Raw genomic sequence first — 21782 nt, 5'->3', positions numbered from 1 at the left:
AAATCAGCTGAAGTATTCAGAAGATGACTCTCAGTATGATTCACACCACCGTGAGCAAAGAAGAGGTCTGTCTCGCCTTCTGTACTGGAGTGATAACAGATATTGGATGCAGTGTGTACTCAGATAAACTTAATGGCAGTGACATCTGGTACATGACAGAGACGAGCAAGCTCCTATGATCTGCTTTTTAACACTCTGTGCCCAAACCATTATATGTCAGACTTGGTAAAAGTGAATAACCTTTCAGTATTTACCACTCGTCCTTCCCATGCTCTCAGTCAAATGAGACTGAAGGACTACTGGTTAAGTCAACTCCATATATTCACAAGGAGACCACAGGTAAAAGCAGACAAGAAAAAAAAGATTCAAGGTATGAAGCTCATTAGTAGTGGTCTCCGCAATATTTAGCAGTCGTTGCACAGACTTTTACATTCCCAAAGCCCTGTCCCAGTCGTAACAAATGCTCATATATAGGCTTGTACCTTAAAAGTGCTTCACCAACATAAATATATTAATAAGACCTTTCCCAGAAGAGAAGGCAGTGTCAGAGAGATGCCATTCAAATGGCTGGGCTGTGAGAGGTAGAGCTTCAAATTAGTTCATTAAACCTTCATCCTCAGCCATCAATTTCAAGCCCATTTAGAAAAAAGTATGGAAAGTACAGTGGAGCTTTATGAGTAAAATTATTTTGCCCCCTATGATTGAAATGTTAATTAAATTGTAATTCTATGATGTGCATCAACTGAATTTGACATAAAGAAAACTGAAAAAAAAGATTTTTATACTCCGTTTGACTGAGGCCACCTAGATGGTTCTTTTAAAGTGACTGGTGACAACTGCCACTGATGTGCTTTGGTAAACATCTTGTTTAGGGGTCAAAATTAAAACATTAAGACATAAGTCTGACATCTGATACTTTATTTCAAAAATATTCAGAATTCTGATTATCACTAGGTTTCTAAGAATTGCCAAACTTACCTAACCTCTGCAAAGGCAAAAAAGGAAATAAAACCTATCTTTCTTCAAATATTGCAGGCCACATGCAGAAGTGCTTTTCAAGAATAAATTCATTACACAATTATACCATGTAGAATAGTCTGCAAAAGACTTTTTGGTAGCAATAAATTTACATTTGTAATAAATTTTTGCATGAAATCCAGTTGCTTAGGTTTCAATTTGCTTTTTTAGTAAGCTAGGCCACCATATCATGTTCATGATCACTACCAAGAGACAAGAATGCGTCTGTTGCTACATATCTGGCATAGGTAAATCATGTTAACCTTCATATGTGTGGTGATGTATTTACTAATACTGAAACCAGGGCACTTCTTGGTCACAGTTATATCTGCTGTGAATTCTGCAACATCTGCTGTCAGCTGATAACCCCTTTATGGAGATAGGATTTCTGTCCCCTATTTATTATCCCTTAACATATACTAGAATTTGCTTAGCATCTTTGCTGTGGAGCAGGGACTGGCACATCAAAGATGGTGAGGTAGTTGAGTCAAATATGGAATATGAATGACATTTTGTGTGAACATAACTCCCAAACCACTGACAGATGCAACTCTCTTGGTTCTTGGTAGAGATTTCTTTTTCAAATTGGGCTAAGCAATTCTTTGAATCAGGCTCAACATACATATGACAGAAGTAGAGGTTCCATAATGGAGCAGAAATAAGTGAAGACCTTGTGGATTAAATATACTTGGTGGGTGAGTAACAGGTTTCTGTGGGGTCACTTTTTATTTGTACAGTGAGCTAATGAGCTGGTGTAGAAAAGCTACACATAGTATATAGAAAACTAAGATTAAAAAGTCTCCATATAACCCAAGTTATGATATTTTTCCATATTGATTGGATACCTTGTATGCTTATAAACACTGAGATGCAAGAATAAAACAGAAGTTCTCCTGTAGTATGAAAAAATATTTAGGATGTTGGTGTAAGAACAGTTTTTCATGATGTTTCATAAGATCATATTACCTAGCTCCTTACAAATAAAATAGCCATGCTTGGTAGCAACTTCAAAAAGACCCTATCCAAAAGGTATAAAAATTACAATGGCTTTCCTGCATACATAGTACCTGACATATGCAGGAAGGTGAGAGCAACCTAGATTTTGTCTCCACTGCAAACTATTCAAAGCTTTTGTAATACTCTTCTAATATCCAAATACTTCCAGAATTATTAATTTTAATTACCTTCTTTTTTAATAAAAGATGTTTTCCAAATCAGAAAGCATTTATGCAAGTAGCTCACACTGCTCAATATCTGCTTCAAGTAACATTTTCACCATATTGCATTAGCAGAGTATGAACTTTCTGAAGCTGTTGCAGAAAAGTGACTGAGATTTAACTGTGGATGTTAGCTAGAAAACTTAAGAGGCAATGTTCTATGCCACAAGACAGGTGAAATCCCACACTAATCTATAACGTGTTATCTGTCAGCTGCATATGGGGATATAATTGTTTATTTTCTTAAAGCTTGAAGTTAAACTACAAGGGTTAAGTTTCAATTCCTCTTTGTGCAGTATTTGGTTTATTATATGTGTTTTGATACAGAAAAACATGAAATACTTTGAAATCATACATAATAGTGCAATAGAAGACCAATTTGCTGCTTAATAAAATTTGCTGCTTAATGAAATAGAAGACCAATTTGCTGCTTAATAAAATTTCATATTTTCAGCTTTCAGGTGGGCTGAGGCTTTAAAGGAACAGGGCCCTCAAACTACAAACTTCCTTTTTCTCTTTTTTTCATTTTCATATTTGGCTCTAAGAGTGAAAGAAAAATGTCCCATATAGCAAGGGTACCAATGTACCCTGTAAATGCTGTCATTATGAAAAAATGCCATCACTATGAAAAAATGCCATACAGAAAAGTTTCAATGTAGCAGTGGCTTTCAAATCAATAAGCAGTTGAAAAAAGCCATCTCAAAATACAGTCTTTAAAACAAACACTCAAAAAGGCACCACTGAAATCTACCATTTTTGGAAATCTGAGAAGCCTGCATGGCTCTGCATCTGCTGCATTTTTTGCAACTTTTAGTCTAAATCCAATATTCATGTTTTTTCACTAGTAAGAAGGAAAGATTTAATTCAGGTTGTCCCTTTAATTACAGAAATTAGGGTTTGAATCCAAAGCAGTTTATTATCTAAATTACACGATGAGAAACACAGACTCACGATTCCCTCTCCTTAAACAAGAGCATTGAAGTACACCATGCACTCTGACTATTATGAGTAGGCGAAGTACTATCTATCGATCAAAAGGAAAAATAATGTAAAAATGAATACAAAATGGTCTTATAATAAGCAGAGAGTCGGATGTATTAGTATGAACAACCACATAGGGTGCACAATTCGGTGATGAAATATTTCCAAGAAGTGTCTTGTGTACATATAGCACTATACCTACTAAATAATGAATCCATAGGATGTTGACATAGAGACAAAAATAAAAAAGATGATAAATATTTAAGTGAGATTCTATTCCAAGGTTTTTGTAAAATTCATAATTCTAATCAATGAATATTTTTGCATCAGCTCAATAAAACTATAAGATATTTCAATGAAAACCTACCATTATCATCATGCACAATAACATGTCTTGAGATGCAAACACTGAGAACCACAAACAAACCTAAATGCACACCACTCTTACAATGCAAATACAAATTCTACATACCCAAACTGCACCAATTCAAGAAAAAGTAAAATTCGTGAAAACTTTTTCAATATGTTGCACAAAGTATCATTGATCAGATTAGCAAAGGAGAATGTCCCACTCAATGAGTATTGAAAAAGATGCTTATCAAAAATGTATCAGGCAAACCAAGTCTGAGAAATGCTGATAACAGATGGGAGCTGTCTCGGCAAAAAAAAAATGTTGCTAGTTTGTCTGTTTCTCTAGCTAAGGATAAAAGTGTCCTGGGGGGAAAAAAGTCTGATTTTTCTTACCTCTTCTTTCTCTGCACTTTGCAAGTCCCTCCACTCCTCAGTGACATGACCGAAGTCCACGGTGTTCATTGCAACTTTATATTCCCCAATGATATCATGTTTGGAGAAACGATCAAAGTCATAAACTGCCATCACTAAAGTTTTTCCACCCAGTTCAGAGTATGGCACCTGCAAAGATGAGAAAATGACAAACTCCACATCTGAGACAATAAAGATTGGTCCACTACAATGCAAATCTATTTCTTTGGTTTGTCAGCTGTCATCTCAGGTATATTGAACTGCAGAGAAAATTATGAGGTGTATTTGTTTCAGAGTCACCAGACGCAGTATTTCTTGAGACAAGGCTCTGGCACTCGATAGAACAATGTGGCAGCTCACTCATCACTCCTAGGTTTTTCTCATTCTACTTCAAATCATTTTGTGGGTGATGAAACTAAAACAAGAAGCCCAATTATTTGCACTGAAGAGACATGAACTTTTCACACAATGGTGTCTTTTCCTCAATAATTCACCCATCATCACTCAGAGATGGGTAGCTCCCAGACTGATGTAAAAAACAGAACTGGCTTACTGTATCTGACACAAAGTAAGTAGACACTAAACAGTTCTCTTACAGTACCACTACCTATTACTTACCAAGGCATATTTTTCATTATTACACCTTTCACATGGTAGACACTAAGGTGCTTTCTAAGTCACAGTGTATAGCTAGAAACTGTGGTGGCAGAAGGCCAAGTTCTGACTAATTCTGCAGCTGTTCTGATGTGGTTCGGACAGATGCTGTGGGTTAGGATGTTTATAAGTCACATTTTTAATATTCAGATGGAGACAAGCAGTTCAGGTAAGCTACACTCGAGTGGCTGTCTGAAAAGGTCTGACTTAGGAACTGTTTGGATATATGTGAACACTTGGTCAATCTGAATATATTCTGCAAGTATAAACGGTTTCCATGGGCTTCATTAAACATTTATCTATTAATTGTCTATATATAAAGAGAAATGAAAGCATAGCATTATCATTGTCCTTGTTAACCTCTGCATGTTCTGGTCTGTTTAAACCCTAGGACTGTTGTGTTCTGTTACTGTTTGGCTTCCACTTGCTTCTTAAAATAACTTACTAATAATGTGAGTAGTTTTCCTTTTACGTAACATGTTATATAATGTTTAAAATAAGCTTATCAAACTGAGAGCCAGGTCTAGCTTCCATTATCAAGTAGAATAGTTTCAGTAGTACATGGTTTTGTATTTTAGTAAATACTACAGCAAAATCTATTTTCATTCTGTAACTTATTTGTAGCTTCTAAAAAGCTACAGAGGGCAATTATATGTGGAAGGAAAAATTCTAAATAATGTTAGTTCTATTTTTACATAGCCTCAAAAACAGGAGAAGAAAAATGTTCTAAAGTTTATTTTTCTGTTAGTTTATACTGGATCCTGGTCATTTGGAATGCATGCAAAGACTACATTCATCATTACTTACTTTTTGGTAATCACTAACTTGACCTCAGTAAAGCTCATTTAAGCTATCTGCCTTTTAAAATTCTTCCTTCATTCATTACCTCTCAAGTAGTTTCAGCCTCTGTCTTTGTTCTGGACTACCAAGGATGGCCTCTGCTTTTGTGAAGGATTGCTCCCTCTCCCTGCTTTCTGCTCAGACACAGTCTTTTGACTTAAAGCAGGTGAGACCATGGTAAAAGAATATGTTCTGGCACAGACAATGTCATTCCTCCAGACATGAACCCTCTTCCCACTTTGGACCTGAGGAGGAACACCTCCTGGTGTAGTCCAGCTAGGATTTCTTGGTTTCCTTTTGGTAGTGCAGTGTGGGGATACAATTCAGACAGCTGGAGCCTGGTAAACACTTGCACCCTGGAACAGCACCATGGATGTCTGGGAAAAAGAAATGAAAGAGGGACTACCACAGAGAATCACCCAAAGAAGGGAAGAAATAAAGTTCAGGGCTCAAGATGCAATACAGCAGAAACATAAGTCATCTCATTCCTATTAGCCCACTTTGGGAGGAAGGCAGGCAGCTCACAGCTGTGCCCTGGGAGAAGGCAGCAAAATGGGCCTGGGCTGCCTGGTGGGCAGTGCTGCCAGAGAGACGGGAAGGATGCCAACAGAAGATGTACACCACCTGAAGTGGGTCACAGGAATAAAGCTCTGCCCAAGTAAACACGATATTGTCAATAGTTCCATGGAAGTTATTATTACAGTTGCAGCACTAGTTAAATGGTCATTTGTGGTTTTCACAGTAGCCCTTAGAACAATGACAGTACTTGGCATCCTCTGTTGGTTTTCTCTCAAGTACAGACCACAGTGTGCAGGGGATAATCAGTACCACATTGGGATGTGCTTAAACACTCTGTCAGGTCCTGTGTGGAAAGCAAACTATTCTCTGGGGCACAGAATTTGAATATTAAAGATGAGACTTACAACAAGTAGACATTATAGCCCAGGAGTGGCTGATCTGATTTATAATTTGTGTTTTCATCTTAGATGACAGCATTATTGGTTCTTTGCTTTTGTGAGCTGCATGGGAATATGCAATTTAGAACTCTGTTTTCTTTTAAATACTCTCCTAGGAAAGCTCGAGAAAAAAATAACTTCCCACAAAAGATTACTTTTATGAACATCTTCAAGGAAAGAATAAGCTTATATATGCAGTAGCAGTTGTGTCCTCCAGGGATATCTTTCTCATTGAATGATTTCATAGCCTGAGTCTTTCACTGTTCCTGTTTTCAATCTGTAGCTGTCATTATAAGATTGGGCACAGAGAGAAAGGCCTAAAGTAACAGCAGAGGAACTAGGAACTGTGAAACATGCTGTATAGTATTCCTTTATTGTATTTAACTGGAGTTTAAATTTGGCTACAGTTTTAGAAAAACACTAATAATAGATATTATTGGAAAGACGTAAATACTGCAATGTGAGCCTTAGCTAGATTTATTTAGTTCATATGTTACTAAACCTGACACAGGATTTCTTTTCATATGTAAAGTAGCACAGCAAAGAACTGCTATGACAAAGTCTAGCAAGATTAATATGCCATATTATCCTCACCCATTTACCTTCCTCGAGTTTTAACTTATTTTTGAGGAAAAGAAATATTGTGCTGAATTTCATTAAACTGGACTACAAAGTTATTTAAAGAAAGTGCTTGCCTAGTGTAAGAATTGATATGCCCGCAGCTAAATCCAGATACCAAACCACAGGTAAGGTATTAAGGAAAAGTTTATTCCAAAGTCAGAAACCCTAAATACACTGATAAAATCATAGCAGGTGAAAGAGCAGCCCAGGAAACCCGTTTTGGTGCTTTTATAACAATGCCTTTCGCATCTGCATAACTTCAAGGCTGTATTCTCCCCTGCGCTTTTATGAACTCCATCTCCCCAAGCAGGAGCCTCAGGTATGTCTGTGAGTACTTTTAGCTCTTCTTGCAACAGGGGACATAACTTCTCAAAACAGGCAGGCAGAGAAATAGATAGCACTATTCATGGGAAAGAATTTTCTCCCACACTGGGTTTTTCCTAGGCCTAGTTCTCCTAGTAGTGAAAGCCTCCTCGAGTGAAAACTGTTTTTCCTCCTCAAATAAATTTTCTGTCTATGACTTTCTGTCCCTACATGTAGTAAAATTTACATGACATTTGTCCAAGTGTCACTGTTTTCTGAATTTCTTGTACATTTTATTTATTTACTACATTTATTTATCATTTTGCACATAAAATATGGATCAGATTGTCATATATCAGGTAAACCAAAGTGCCTAAAATCAAACTGTGCCTTTTAAACCTACTGAAGGCTGAGCCTATGTTATAAGAAGATTGAGTATCACAGGTTTCTACAACATAAAAAATCACTATATTGCAGTTACCAATTAACTAAGACATCTAAATTCATAGCCAAGCATGAGACACATAGTGGTTAAATTTGAAAGTTTCAATAATTATCAAGAACTACCTTGAAAGTAAATTGTTCATTGAAAACAGGGTTAAGGGTCTTTCTGTGGACTTTTGTTTCATATTTCTTCTTCTTATCAGGCAGCAGGAAGACTTTTACATAGGGATCAGATGTACCACCCATATCTAATGCAGGCAGCTCAGCTGCTTGAATAATCCCAACAAGAAGCTGGAAAGAGAGACAAACAGCACAATGAAATTTCAAATAGATATTTATAAAAAACCTGTAACAGAGATATACACATGCAAACGCTATTTTTGGTCTATGAGAAACTATTGCCCTGTTCCCCCCCGCACCCCCTTCCCGCTCCATTTTTCAAGGAAGGCAAATGAAGCAACACTATTGACTTTAGAAAACCAATTATGGCAGATTCAGACTGTACAAAGGCTGCTTTATAGCAGAAAAGAGGTTTTCAAAGGGCAGTTGATTACAGCTAAATACAGACTTCATCTTTTTAAAGACTGCAATCAAATAACTTTCAATTGCTCTCTCCTCTTGTGCATTATTTTTCTATGCTGAGCACCATGAATAGAAATCACATTATTAAACAATCAACAATGTCTAATTTTGACGACAAAATCTGTATTCTAAACCCCCAACACATAACCTTCCCCCCAACCAAACACAAAAAGGTGATAAAACCAAATGCAAATCCTCTGGAGGAGCTTTATTGAAAACAAATGCATCTTTCAGTCTTCCTTATATTTAAGTTCTCTTGCTATGTATTTAGATGGGATCAGTCAGTAATTTAAAGACAGCATTTTCAAAAATACTTCATAAAAACTAACCTTTGGTAACCTAATCCTAGTAACAATTTGTAATCTTATTGCAAAACAGAAAAATTAGTTTTTAAATCGCTTATACACTTTAAAAAATAAAATTGAAGCACAGATGAAACTTGTAAATGCCTTGGCCATTTTTTAAGTGTTATAAATGAAGGCTTATGTTACATGTAATGTCATGTAGTCTTGACATCCCAGCCTGTATTAGGCCTCATCAGCATAATGGAGCTGAGAAACAGAAAATACTTTTAATCTTGTTCCACAGATATAGAACTAAGGTAAACATTGAAATGACTCTTCAAGGTCATTCTGAAGACAACATATTAAGAAGTGGGAATGAAATCTGAGAATATTTTCTTCTAAATCAGTGCTTCAGTCACAATATATTTGCTTCTCTCATGAATGAATTGTTTAAAATTGGAAACAGAGGCTCTAACAATTGGAATGCAGAACAATATAGTCAATCTAGGAAAGAAGCTTCTGGCTTATGAGAGATTCCTGAAAGTTAGACTTACTTTTACTGGTTTTAAATTCACAGTATGGCCTGCATGCTTTCCCTCCTATAGGACTCTTAAGCTCAATGAAACATTTTCCTTTAGCTGCACAAAACATTTCTCCTTTTCTGCCTCATTCTTATTCTAGATGCATAACACTTCATAAATACATGGATAGGCTCAGGATCTACATCAAGTTTTTCACATCAAAGAGTGAAAAACAAGGCTATGATTTTTAGTTAACAGAGTGGAAAAGCAGTTCAATTCCCCTTTACAATTTCTCTCCCTAAAACTGAGGTACAGTGCTCTGGAGAGTACATCAGTCATCTTGTCTCCATTTTTAACCCTGTGCAATACATTAGCCAAATTTTGGGACTTTAGTTTCATGCCACTGCACTATACTAACCTAACTGAATCCCCTCTCCTACTCTTTTATATCATCTATCCTTCAACAAATTCTAAGCTGCAACATAGTTTAGAGCAGCAAAATAAAATAGGAATACATAACTCAAATAATTTATTATGTTAATGAAATACAACACATTTTACAGATTTGTGGTTTTTCCATCCTATTTCCCTTTGTAAAATATGGTTCACAAAATCAACATTTCCTTTAATAAAATTCACACAGAAAATTTGTTTTCATATTCTAAGGAAACTGAAATCCATTTGTCAGAACACATTTGCTGCTTTTCCTTTACCCCTCTTTAAATCTTCTGCTTCTGAAGGGTCTAACGTTTCATACTGATTTCATACTGATTTCAAGTGGGATCAATGTGACTCATCACATGGCCAGGGAATTTGCTCTGGGAGTTGAGGAAAAGCTCCTTTAACCACAGTTTCTTGAAAGGTTTCAAAACTCTTTAGCTCTTACATTGAAAACCAAGCACTGATAGTCAGAAGACAGTTGAAAATACAGGCAAATACTATTTATTATGCCAGGTCATAGCTATGTGTAAATACCCTCCTACTGACAGAGAAATTTTTCTTAATTTCTCTTATTTTGTCTTGCAACAATTAAAAGTACCAGATTCCATGAACAGCATCAAATAAATTATATGAATGTGGAAATAAATCACAACTACATGTGGAAGTCAGTTCAGGTGATTAACAAAAATTAACTGGGATTTAAGTTCAATAGTAATTTCTTTCCATAAACAGGAAAGAATTATGTGGTTCTGATTGAAATTGTCAAAAAATGAAATGCAGGATATGTGTTCTCAAGTTTACTGAAAGATATGCAGCAGAAGTGAAGAACTTAGAAGTGTTGGGGTACTTTGTGCCAAAGTTAAGCACTGTGAATTTTAATGTAAGGTTGTGAATTGGTATAATTGACAAAAGTCATCCCTGGCAAAGAGGCCAGGGAGGGGAATTAAGTATGAGCTAGTTCATGATGTGGTCAGACCTGTTAAGTAGGTCGATTTTAGGTCTACATCACATTACAGTATCTATTTATTCTGAAAACTTGGGTAAGTATGCCAAAGTTTGGTCTTACCAGCTTCAGAGTAGGGTACTGAATAATTATCAGTCCTTAACTTCTTGTTCAACTTTCCTGGGGTTTTTTTTGGGGTGCTGACCTGTTTATTTGAACTTTTATTCCAAACTAGAATTTTCTTGGCTATTAAGTGTACTTTCATGGAGAGCAACAGAACATGAGGCAGCTAGTTATTACAGCAAAGTGCACAGTTGATGAAGTGAGAGAAAGGAACTTCTGGCAATCTTACCAACTTGCTAAAAGGCCCACAGTGAACCAACTTACCTTCTCTTTTTCCTTCCATCTATGTTTGCTTACATTTTAAATACCTGAAGTCTGAAGCTACATTTTAGTTTCTGCATGCACACCCCATAATATAATGTGGGTGGACATTGATTGGTGATGTCTTAATATAAGTTATTAATAACCATGAGATAAAACTGTGTCTTCAGTTTTTGATTAAAGGTGTAATATAAACTCCAAGTACATTCAATACCAATTTAGTAGTACCTCTGTAATGAATATTCTGTCTTGCTTTCTCCTTTTACTCTGTGCAAGCAGCAAGGATTTCAGGAATATCTACTGCAACTAAATGTATTACTTCATTCTCCCCTTGCACACACAGAAATGAAATGCTACAAGTTGGTTATTTCAAACCTGATTGTTCTGGAAGTCATAATCCAAAGAATATTGGATTTTCCCTAGCTTCTCAACTTCTTTGGGTTCTTCCTTCTCTTCCCCATCAGTCAGCCCAGTCTCAGCATCATCATCCTTAAGAGCCTAGAGAAAAGGAATGTAATATTCATAAATGAGGCAAGCTGTTAAGTACAGTTTAAAATAGATACTGTGCTCAAATCTATTTTAAAGCCATTAAAAGCAAGCATGACAGCAGAAATTCAAATATGCAGTTTACATATATATTTATACTTTTTGGGTTGCTCAATAAGATGTTATAAATCAGCAAGCAAGCAATGGAAGTAGGAAGAATGCTCCTTGGGCTATAACAAGCAACGATTGTTATAAAACCTGAAAGTAGAAACAAAATATCATCTCAATGTAAAAAAAAAAGTTATTCTGGGCTCAAACTGGCTCTTAAAGAGGCACAAGGAGGCAAACATGCTATTAAATAAGCAAAGTCACGCATTCATTCAACTTAAGAATATCTTGGCAATGTCAACCCTGTTTGTGCATGCTGTGAATTGTTTGCATTTCGCAACATGTTTCTGTAAGACTACTATGATCAAGTGCATGTGCTGTGGATGAGCTCTTCCTACAATCATATGCCAAACATTTTTCATGTTTATTTAGAATGAATATGGAAGCAAAGTTTCTACCATGCCATTAGCAAACGCATGTTCCTCCTTTTCCCTCCCTCCCGAGACCAATTTCCTTTTTATTCATTCTCACTATAAAGCTCGGCTGAACCAAATTGATTGCAAGTTGATTTTAGTTTGCTTAGAAACAAACACAGAGAAATACAGAACTGCTTACATCTTTGTCTGTGGAATAAACCCTGTTTTCTTAAAGGATACCTCAGTTACCTTAGATTTTATATATAATTAAAATACTAAATGATATTTTTTTTCTGTACCAGAAAGCAGAAGTATTTGCACTGTGGAAAAGGGAATTCATACAATTATTAAACCATATGAACCATACCTAACTACGTAGATCTTATTTCAGCACATTCTTACCTGAGTAAGAACTGAAAATGGGCAAAAGTGAAAAAATGTGGAAAATGTGAAAGTAAAGTTGAGAATGTGAAAACACAGAATCAATACTGAGCATTCATTCAGAATTGCAGAATTGTTGTTTGCATGTTATAGTAAACAGTGTGCTTGTCTCTAAGACCCCTATCTGGATGAAAGTTCTTTCTATATGGAGCTTCTTGCACAAACAAGACTACTAAGTGCCAGAACAAGATTTATTCTCTCTTTTTCACAATGTGACGTAGTCTTAAGAAACATACAGCATTTCTAAACAACAGGTTGCAGCTGGGACTCTCTATCTGAAGAGATAGCAAGGCCAGAAGTAGCTATATATACACTAATAGTGGCTGAAGAAAGAATGAATGTGAAAGCACTAACATCCTCACTCAGCCCTGAACACAGTAGGGGCCATGTAACAGTTGTGTGGGGTTGGTAAGAAGAAAGATTGATCTCTGAAGTAGAAAATGCTACTTTTCAGAAGCCAGATCTAAATTCAAAAGGTCAGACTCAAAACTGTATGGTATTAAGCAATTATTTCTCTACTTTTTGAAACAAGTGAGAAATTCTGCTGGCATAGCTCAACTGAAATCAATGCAACAGCACTGATTTGTGCAAGTGGAGGAGCTGGGTCTCAGGTAAATATCTGAATGTTAGTGAGTGATGGACTTTTTACCAGGAACTTAAATTACAGTGTACCTGGATGACATTGGTGGGAAAGGTCGGTAGTGGATAAGAATCACCTGTGAGACTGGAAGAGTAATACCTTTTGAACTAAACCGTTTCTATCTGGAAGGGCTGAACTGCCTGAAATGAAATTTGGTTTGAGACATTTTAATCACTGAGCTGCTAGCAAGTTCCCTGACTGTAGTGCAATATTTTTGTTAGTTCAACAAGAAGCGTTCAAGAGACACTTGAAAACTGACAGGTTCTTTGACAGACCATATGCGGGACTGTCAGGATACCAAGTGATGTGATTATGCCAAACACCCTTGCTTTCTCTGGTAATAAAAATAAGCTTAAGGTTTTGTGATCATACAAAAAGATGTGACTCAATCCCACTGAAGCAACCAGATTTATCTAAGCCTGGAGACAACAGGAAGCTGTAAGTCAGTGTGGGATGCTAACTCTAAGATCCACTGCTCTGAATGATCCCAGGAATGTCCTAAAAGAAGACTCCATGATAAAAGACTAATATACAGCTTCAGTACATTATTGTTTCTGGGATAAGTACTGGATTTGCTGCTGTTCCATCTACTTTTGACCTGGATTTTGTTTGAGAGGAACTATCCTATGGCCATTCCTGAGGGATAAAAGTGAGAATGCAAAAAGAACCTTATATGTTAATTTCTAGGTATGCGGAATTTGTAACTGCTGCATCAAACCAATAGTTATATATCCACACTCTTCTCTAGGAGAGCTATATACTCTTCCGCAAAGCTGATCAGTCCAGGAGATAATGGACCTGTGGGTAAGTCAAAGTGTAAAAAGTTCTTACTGTGACTAAAGAATGTATAATGGAAAGCTAACATCCCACTTGCAAAGGAGTTTTGAAATGCAGGCAGAAGACACTGTATGGCTGAGAAACTCTTCTCCACAGGTTATGAGAAGCCTATTGGAAGGTGAAAGCTATTTCCAGAAGGGATGGAAAACATTGCACTTTACTGACATCAGCTGAGGAGCTACATGATTCTTCTTGACCTTGACTGAGAAACACTGAACTGCTAAGAAAAACACTAAGAAAGAAATAGTGTTTGGATATGGACAAGGTTGTGGCATGGGGGAAGACATGACAAATTATTATCTCTACAGCAGTATGTAAATAATAGTTTTTACTGTGAACAGAGAAATTTGCTTTCAGACTACAGGCCAATGCTTTAAGAAGTTGAGTCAAAGGAAGCACAAGAGTTTCTCATGTTTGATTCAGCTGCTGAGTTTCAAAGAGGAAGAAGAATTGGATTGCTTCAAAGTACTTGAAACACCCCAGAGGGATTTTAATTTTGTATTGAGATTCTCTGAAAGATCAATATTTAATGGAATAGTACTGCAACCCTCAATTTATAGCACACTGTAACACACTATATTGTGTCTTACTGATGTATTGCTGCAATCAAAATAAGCAGCTATATTTTATTTGTTTTAGAAACAATAAAATATTTTTAATTATAAACCAGCTTTTTCCTCAAGCCCTCTTCAACTGATAAACTGTAACCGGAAAGCCTGGACTTAGATGCAGAGAAACATAAGCCTTGCCTTTCCTAGTATTTCCTTTAACTTCATGACATTTTAAATGCTTTATCTGAGAAATATGCAACATGGAAATGCATTATTGTATTGTGCTGAAGACCAGGTTTATCTCTTCTAATTTAGGATGACTGCTGAACTTCATTCAAGTGGTTTCTTCATTTCTGCATAACACATGCAGAAACACACAACAGCGAAACATCTATATCCTTCCACATGTGTATAAGTATCGGAAAAATGTAGGCTTATATGTAAGCAGGTGTAGGAATGTACAAAAAAAAGGGTTAATCCAGTACAACCATTACAAGGCGATACATCTGCATCTAATGAAATCAGCAAGTGGGAAAAGTTACTTTGTGCCAGGGATCATAACAGAGCCACACAATATACAATAAATGCTTTCTTAGACCTGGAAGACAAAATTAATTTTTGAGCCACCTCTCAATCTACATTTGAATGAACTATGTGAACTAGATCTAACCGGGGTGCAGACATAAATCTACATATGGCATTAGGATTCTCTTTTCTGTGCCATGTTTAGTTAATTGTTTTCAAGCTCATCTACTCTGCAGTGATTCTTATAACAAAAAGGGCTAAATTACAGCAATCTGGGGATCCACTGTTCAGTCTGATGGTTGTTTCTTCTGCAACATAATTAAGAGTGGTTTTGCAGCCTCCTCTTTTCTTCTGAGTTGTTAAAGGAAATGCCTAATTTTAATTTTTTTTGAAGATGCATCTTTTGCATTAAAAAAGGAACGAAAACCCAAAGCTCCTTGTAATTGCAGCTCTGCAAACTCCACACCCTTCACTGGGTTTTTACATTCCTGGGTTTTGTCCCTCTCTTATTCCCCTTGCTGACAAAAGCCTCTCCAGTGATACTGCCTCCTGACACTGCAAACATTCCTTGCTTCCAGCTGAGTTCCATCACCTTGCCACTGGGTTTACCACATTACTATCCACCACAAACCAGAGAAGAGATTCTGGGGCTTAAATCAACTTTATGTATACTTTCATTTAATCCCTCCCCCAATTATAAGTAGAAAATGGGAGGGTCTGCAAGGGTTTTTGCACAGTTGCTCTTCTTGTTGCCTCCAGATTCCACATGTGTCCAAGCTTCAGGAAAGCAAAGTGGGAGGAGACTCGTAACAAAACTGCTGGGGGAGCAAGTGTACGTCCTTGCCTCCTGAAGAGAGAGGCAGAGGCCGCAAGCATGTCTGAGTCTCCAAGAGGATGCAAAGACCCACAGAGGTGTACTTTAGACTTTGATTCTGGTCTCAGTTATCATATTCATATCTAGTCAATGACTAATTCATGTCACAAATTATTTAAAATGCAAAGTGTCTTTCACTGTTATATGTAAAGAAATGCTTTCATTAACAGAGTTTTTAGTGTTCCTTCCATGCTTTTAAGGAAATAAGCTATCAGTAAGCAAGAAAAAGAGACACTGGGAAGGAAAACAAAACACTGACTGCAGCCTGTAAGTTTGTTTGTTGCATGGTGCATGTTGCTGTCCTGAGTTCCATCTCCACCTGTCCCATCCATCACTCCTTTTGTTCATATGGTGAAGGAGATATTTTTTTTAACGTGAATGATGCCCAGTCCTCAGGCTTGTGCAATGCCTGCTGAGTTGAAGGAAGAAAACAATATCATTTTGTAGCAAGAATGTTCTGTGCCATGTCCAACAATTAATTTATCAGAAAGACAATTTTTCCTCCACACCTAGGAATGACTGCATTTCCACTAATGGTGGTGCAGCTCATCAATTTCTTTCACATTCAAGAACACCACAATTCTCATCTGGCCAATTTTTATCCCGAGGGAAAATAAAAGCCTTTAAAAATTCCTGTCTGATGCCCTATCACAAAGCAGAAAAGCCTGCAATTTTAACATGTTCTCTATCAGAGTCCCCCAGAAGGAAAGGCAACATTTCATTCATTCAGCATCTGCTTTCTCTCCATGAATTAATTCAAGGAGCATGTTGTGCCTGGGTTTCCAGTGGCTGAGCCAGGCTTTGGTCATTGTGAAATCTACTTTGCCATTACTGCTGTAAGAATGTTGGCTTCACACACCAGCAGTGGGCCACACTGATGCACAGAATGAGTAAAAACCCTGCTGGGTTCAGCATGCAATGCCTTGACATTACTTCCTTGCTTGTTATACAGTTTTCAAATGGTCTGTTGGATTATTCAAAAGACTTTATTTCTTTAGGAGCCCTGTGACATAAGGTCATCATGTTCAGCTTAAAAGCTTACTGAATTACCGAATTACCAAAATACTAACTTATTCTGGTACAATAGAAGGATACAGAAAATTCTAGAGGTGTTCAATGTAAAATATGAATACACACATTTAAGTCAGAGATGTTAAGCTCACAAATCAACCTGTTTTTCTTATAGCCAGTGTTGTCTGAAAAAGACGAAGCTGATCTCAGTCTGGGAGCCTATTTTGGAAGTCAACCCTGCTTTGAATGCAGGGCCCATGTGTATGAACTAAAAGCAGTAAGCCTTTCTGCAAGCATGCTGCCATGCTCTGCCCCCACTTTCCATATGGCAGGCAGTGCTTGGTTGCTCTGAGCAGCAGGCTGTGAGTAGGAGGCAGCTTTAGGCTGCTTGGCCAGTGCATGCTGCTCCATCAATTGTTCTTCATCCTCCTCAAATGAATGGCAGCAGGCCAGATGGAAGCATGCTTTGGGACAGAGCTGGCTCCTTGACAGTGGAGGACCACTCAGAATACTACATTTATTTCTGTTTGAGAAATCTGTCATACTACATAACTAGGACTACATCTATTTAACAGTGAAAATTAAACCTAAATACAGCCAGACGTGATTTACTGAGTGCCACATTGATCTACGGAGAAAAAGTTGGCACAGACCTGTTTTTTTGGCTTAGTTCCTTAAAAAGAGATAATTCTCTAAATAGGATTTTATCAAGTAGCTGAAATTCTCATGCTTGAAAGTTATTTTGCTATTCATATTTGTAGTGGTTTGAACCACGTTTTCCCCCTGAAACTAAGAAAGTGGTAACCCCCAGGGGGTGGTGACCCTTGGGGTTTGACCCAATCAGTGCTCCTGCAAAATATAAACATATCTCTAGACCGGAAAAGAAGAAGTTGTTCTTGCTGTTAGAAGAAGTGGCCATGTTGTAGAGGCCATGAGGAAGGGGCTCGGAGCCCCTTGGGGCTCCGGCACTCCCCCCCTTTCAGCCCCCGGCTGGGGGGTTACGGGGACTCGGAACAGTGTTAAACTGGGCCGAGTGCCTGTAGCTAAGAGCTGGAGGAGTTTCTCTCCGGTAAACAGCAGTAGGAGACACTAAGAGCGGCAGAGCAGCAGTGGACAGAGAAAAGCGGCGGCACAGAGCCAAGAGATAAGAGAAGAAGCAAAACAAAACATGCAGCAAAGTTGATAGAAAAACTTCTGCGAGCCGAGAGAGAGAAAAGCAGCAGAGAGAACTAAAGTACTACAGAGTTTGTTGGGGTAAGAACTGCAAAACTCCCCCCAAACTTTCTTTGAGATCCCTCCAAAAAATGGAGGGGGGGAACTCCTATTAATTGGAAGTCCTAAATGTAGCGGTCCTGAGAGCTCAGCCAGGACGAAATGTATGAGAGAGGATCTTGGGTCCTCCCTTGCTGCAGCTTCAGAGAAGCTGGCAGCCATCTTGAGGCAGAGCACAGAGGCTCTGACAAGGGGCTTGGATCCCCTGAAGATACCAGACCGTCACGAAGGCTTCTGCACTTCGTTGATATGACCTTTGTCTGGGGTAACGCAGCCCACGGAAAGACCCTTTGTTTGGAGACGAGGGGCCAAGAGAGACTTGGAGACTCCCTCGTGTGCATTGGCAAAAATCCAGCTGCAACTGCTGCTTCATGAAAGACACAGAGAGCCTCCTGCTCTAGAGAGACCTGCTGCTCAGAGACTGGAAGGGGTCTTTTCTTCTTCTTCTCTCCTGGACTTTTATTTGGAGGGAGAAGAGATTTGGCCCATTGTAAATATTATTGTCCTGGTAGAGATAGAGTTAAGATTGTATGTAATGTATTATACTATTTATTTATGTGTACAGTCACTGTAATATAATTCCCTTCCCCCCACGTTGAGTCTTGTGTTTTTGTCTGGAAAACCCATCTCACATTGGGTTGAGATGTGGGAGGGGGCTAGGAATCAGGAATTGGATTTTGGGATTTAAAACCATGACAATATTTATTATTCATTTATTATTAAATATTCCCAAGTATTTAACTTTGAATTTTATTTTTTTAAATTTATACCTCATTAAAAAATGTGTACATATACATTTGAAATGTATTCCTCATTGATTTGAACTGCTGTTCCTGTTGTAGGTAATGCATACCCACTAACTTCAGACACTTAGCGTAGGAGTTTAGCTCTCCATGCAGCCTGTGGATATAGGAAAATGTCTCAAGAGCGGGATTCAAATCACTTAATTTAGGGACTAATTGCATATTTCCTAGACACTACTCATTAGGACCCCGAAGACCCTGGTCTTGAATAAAGAACTCAAAATTTGGGCTGTTAGAGAACACAAGAAACGTCCTTGACAATGGAAGCTTCCTTCAGACCTTCAGTATAGAAACAAGACATGTAAGAAAATAAGCAGGATCTGTTTCTTCATGTAATCCGAATAGTACAATAGGTTACAACAGAAGTAATAAATTAATTACTTTACAGAAAAAAAGAGTTAAATAAAGGAGGAAAAACAAACTCAGGAGGCACGCAAAGCAAGCTCCTGTGTTTTCTTGGAAGTGACTGAGAGGATGAGACAGGAATGCAAATAAGCCCAGCCTTGCATCTCACAGCTATTGCTTCCATATTTTCAGGTTTCTGAAGTCTAATATAAATCTAAGTTTCAAAAGAGTTTTAGAGAAAACCTGTTTACAGTACACAAATGCTCATCTATAACATTTTATATTCATAAACATGTTATTTTCACATTTTTCAGGAAGTTTTATGCATACTGCACAGTTGTCTTCTGAGTCAGGAGAAAAAGCAGGACAATTGGTCAAGCCTGAGATTGAATTAATGTAAAATGGGACTCAGTCAATTAATTTTGACTGCCACAGTATATATACTTGTCTCCATTGTTTCTAACTAACTTTCTATACTGTAGTGGCTCTGCAGCACACATTGTCTTTCTGAGTGTGAATTAGGATGTGTCATTGCATTGTGGACGAGCCACAGCGAGCATTAATGCCAGCATGGGCTGAAGATGCCAATAAATGGGAACGGGCATGCTGATACCAAGACAGGTGGTGCTGTGGAACAAATACACTCACTATTCTCTAGGCATTCAACTGGGAAAACAAACAAGCAGACAAGTAAATATTGCAGAAGAAAAGACCACTGCCAGCAACAGAGCTCCTGATCCTTAGAAAGATCCTCTTGGATTATTTCTGGCAATAAAGGCTTGAGTTCATTCAAGAGAAATCCAGGCTCTCTAGATGTCAGTGTGGATTCTACAGACTTAAGTTTGGCTATCATCTTCATGCTGGTGGGTAAATGCACACTACTTTGAAATATCTCAGGCACCTAACATTAACAAGTTTGTTCCTTCAGCGTTTTGTCTCCATGAGGGCAAGGGTGTTTGCGGATCAACAGCTAGAATCATAGGGTGAATTGGTCTTAGAAAATCATTATATGTTGAAGTTAGATTAGGTACAATTGCAGTTCTCATGGTCATATCACTTTATAACACCTGCTATTAATAGAGGAACATTAATCAGAATATTCTGATTAAGTTAGTACATAACTTTGATATAAAAAAAAGGCCTATGTAAAGGAAAAACAAACATACAGAGAAGTCATATTGCTGACTGAAGGCCACAGTAAGTCAGTAACAGAGCTAAGAATATACTCCTCATATTCCAGGCTGTAGTACATATACCTAATCCCAAATCTCCTATTTCCCCTAACAGATACACTCATTGTAAGCCAAAAATCTTGCACTAGTGACAGTGTTTTAGCCTGATGCAATGAGAAAGGGTCTGAGCTATTAAATCTCCTTTTCCACAAATGCTTTGTGACCTAATAAAATGTTCAGAGAACAACAATTATTCTTCAAGCAACAGGGCTAAATTTTAGTAAGTTCTCAGTGCGGCTGTTCATGACTAAAATCATTATGTCTATTCCTTTCCTTAGCCCAAAGGCTGAGCTAAAGCAAGAATTTTGCTGCACCAATGTATTAAATTCAGACCAAATAAATCAGCAGCTATTTTAGTGACTCTGGAGCTGAGTGTTCAGGGGCTTATTTTTTTTACCCCTAAAGAAAAGAATAGTGGGAGCCACCAGGGGCATTAGTAGAGATTGGAAAGTTCTAAAGATGAAAACTGTGATGGGAAGATCTCACAAAAACATTAGTGCCAGTTGTCATTAGGTTGCACCAACAGAAATCTGTAATAAGACCACTCAAAAGAGATTGGTATGGAACACTAAGAACTTACTGCGTGGGCACTGTACTGAGATGATGTGAGAACCCAGAGCAAGTTTTGTGAGATAGCAATTATTTTAGCAACACTTAGAAACTAAGACATTAAAAATGCACACTGCTTTTGTCTACTTTTGATATGGTGACATTTATACAAAAAGGAAATAAAATTAGCAAGTTATTTTTATGTGCCGATCAATTTTAAACTTGAGCTTTCTAGTACAGTTTGACTTAATATTTTGACCATAGTAAGAATGACAACCTCTTTTCTTTCACCCTCCTCTAGCCTTCCCCCAAATACATACCCCACCAAAAAATGCCCAATCAATTTAGTTCAGCCTTTTGATGTTTGTATCAAAGCTACTACATACACATCTCTGCTAAGGAGACAGAGCTGTCAGAAGACTATGAGAGCTTTAGACTAGGTGCGTCCAAATATCAAAATAAACCTACCGCAAGTGACAATCCAGAACAGTCATGAGACACAAACACAGACAAGGAGGACATAGGAGGAAGAAATAAAAATTAAAACATCCACACACAAACATTAGTAAAAAACATGGAGAAATGACCTTTTTATAGCAGTACATTCACTAACAATTTGCCTCCCCTAGAAGGAATCTAATCCTCCCATTGGCCCTTGGCGTAGTTATATACTCTACTTGAAAAAATTAGCCTTGCTTGGAATGGAAATGTGTCTCAAGACTGAAAACCTAACCCTATTTTA

The 21782-nt window shown here is 37.6% G+C and overlaps 1 protein-coding gene across 3 annotated transcripts in view; it reads right to left on the bottom strand.

Moving 5' to 3' along the window:
* SYT1 (synaptotagmin 1) overlaps positions 1-21782 on the bottom strand; it is a 364604-nt gene that overhangs the window by 74306 nt on the left and 268516 nt on the right. For 2 of the 3 annotated variants that reach the window (XM_027679770.1, XM_027679771.1), the window contains 3 exons: positions 11326-11448; positions 7919-8086; positions 3960-4127 (listed from right to left, as the gene is read on the bottom strand). In XM_027679770.1, coding sequence (XP_027535571.1) covers positions 3960-4127; positions 7919-8086; positions 11326-11448 — 459 coding nt within the window. The remainder of the gene's footprint in view (positions 1-3959; positions 4128-7918; positions 8087-11325; positions 11449-21782) is intronic. The other variant, XM_027679772.1, reaches the window with a different exon arrangement.

Source organism: Neopelma chrysocephalum, unplaced genomic scaffold (genome assembly GCF_003984885.1).
Source record: "Neopelma chrysocephalum unplaced genomic scaffold, ASM398488v2 Primary Assembly neopelma1_59, whole genome shotgun sequence".
Taxonomy (NCBI): Eukaryota; Metazoa; Chordata; class Aves; order Passeriformes; family Pipridae; genus Neopelma; species Neopelma chrysocephalum.
This window is presented reverse-complemented; position numbering and strand designations above follow the sequence as displayed.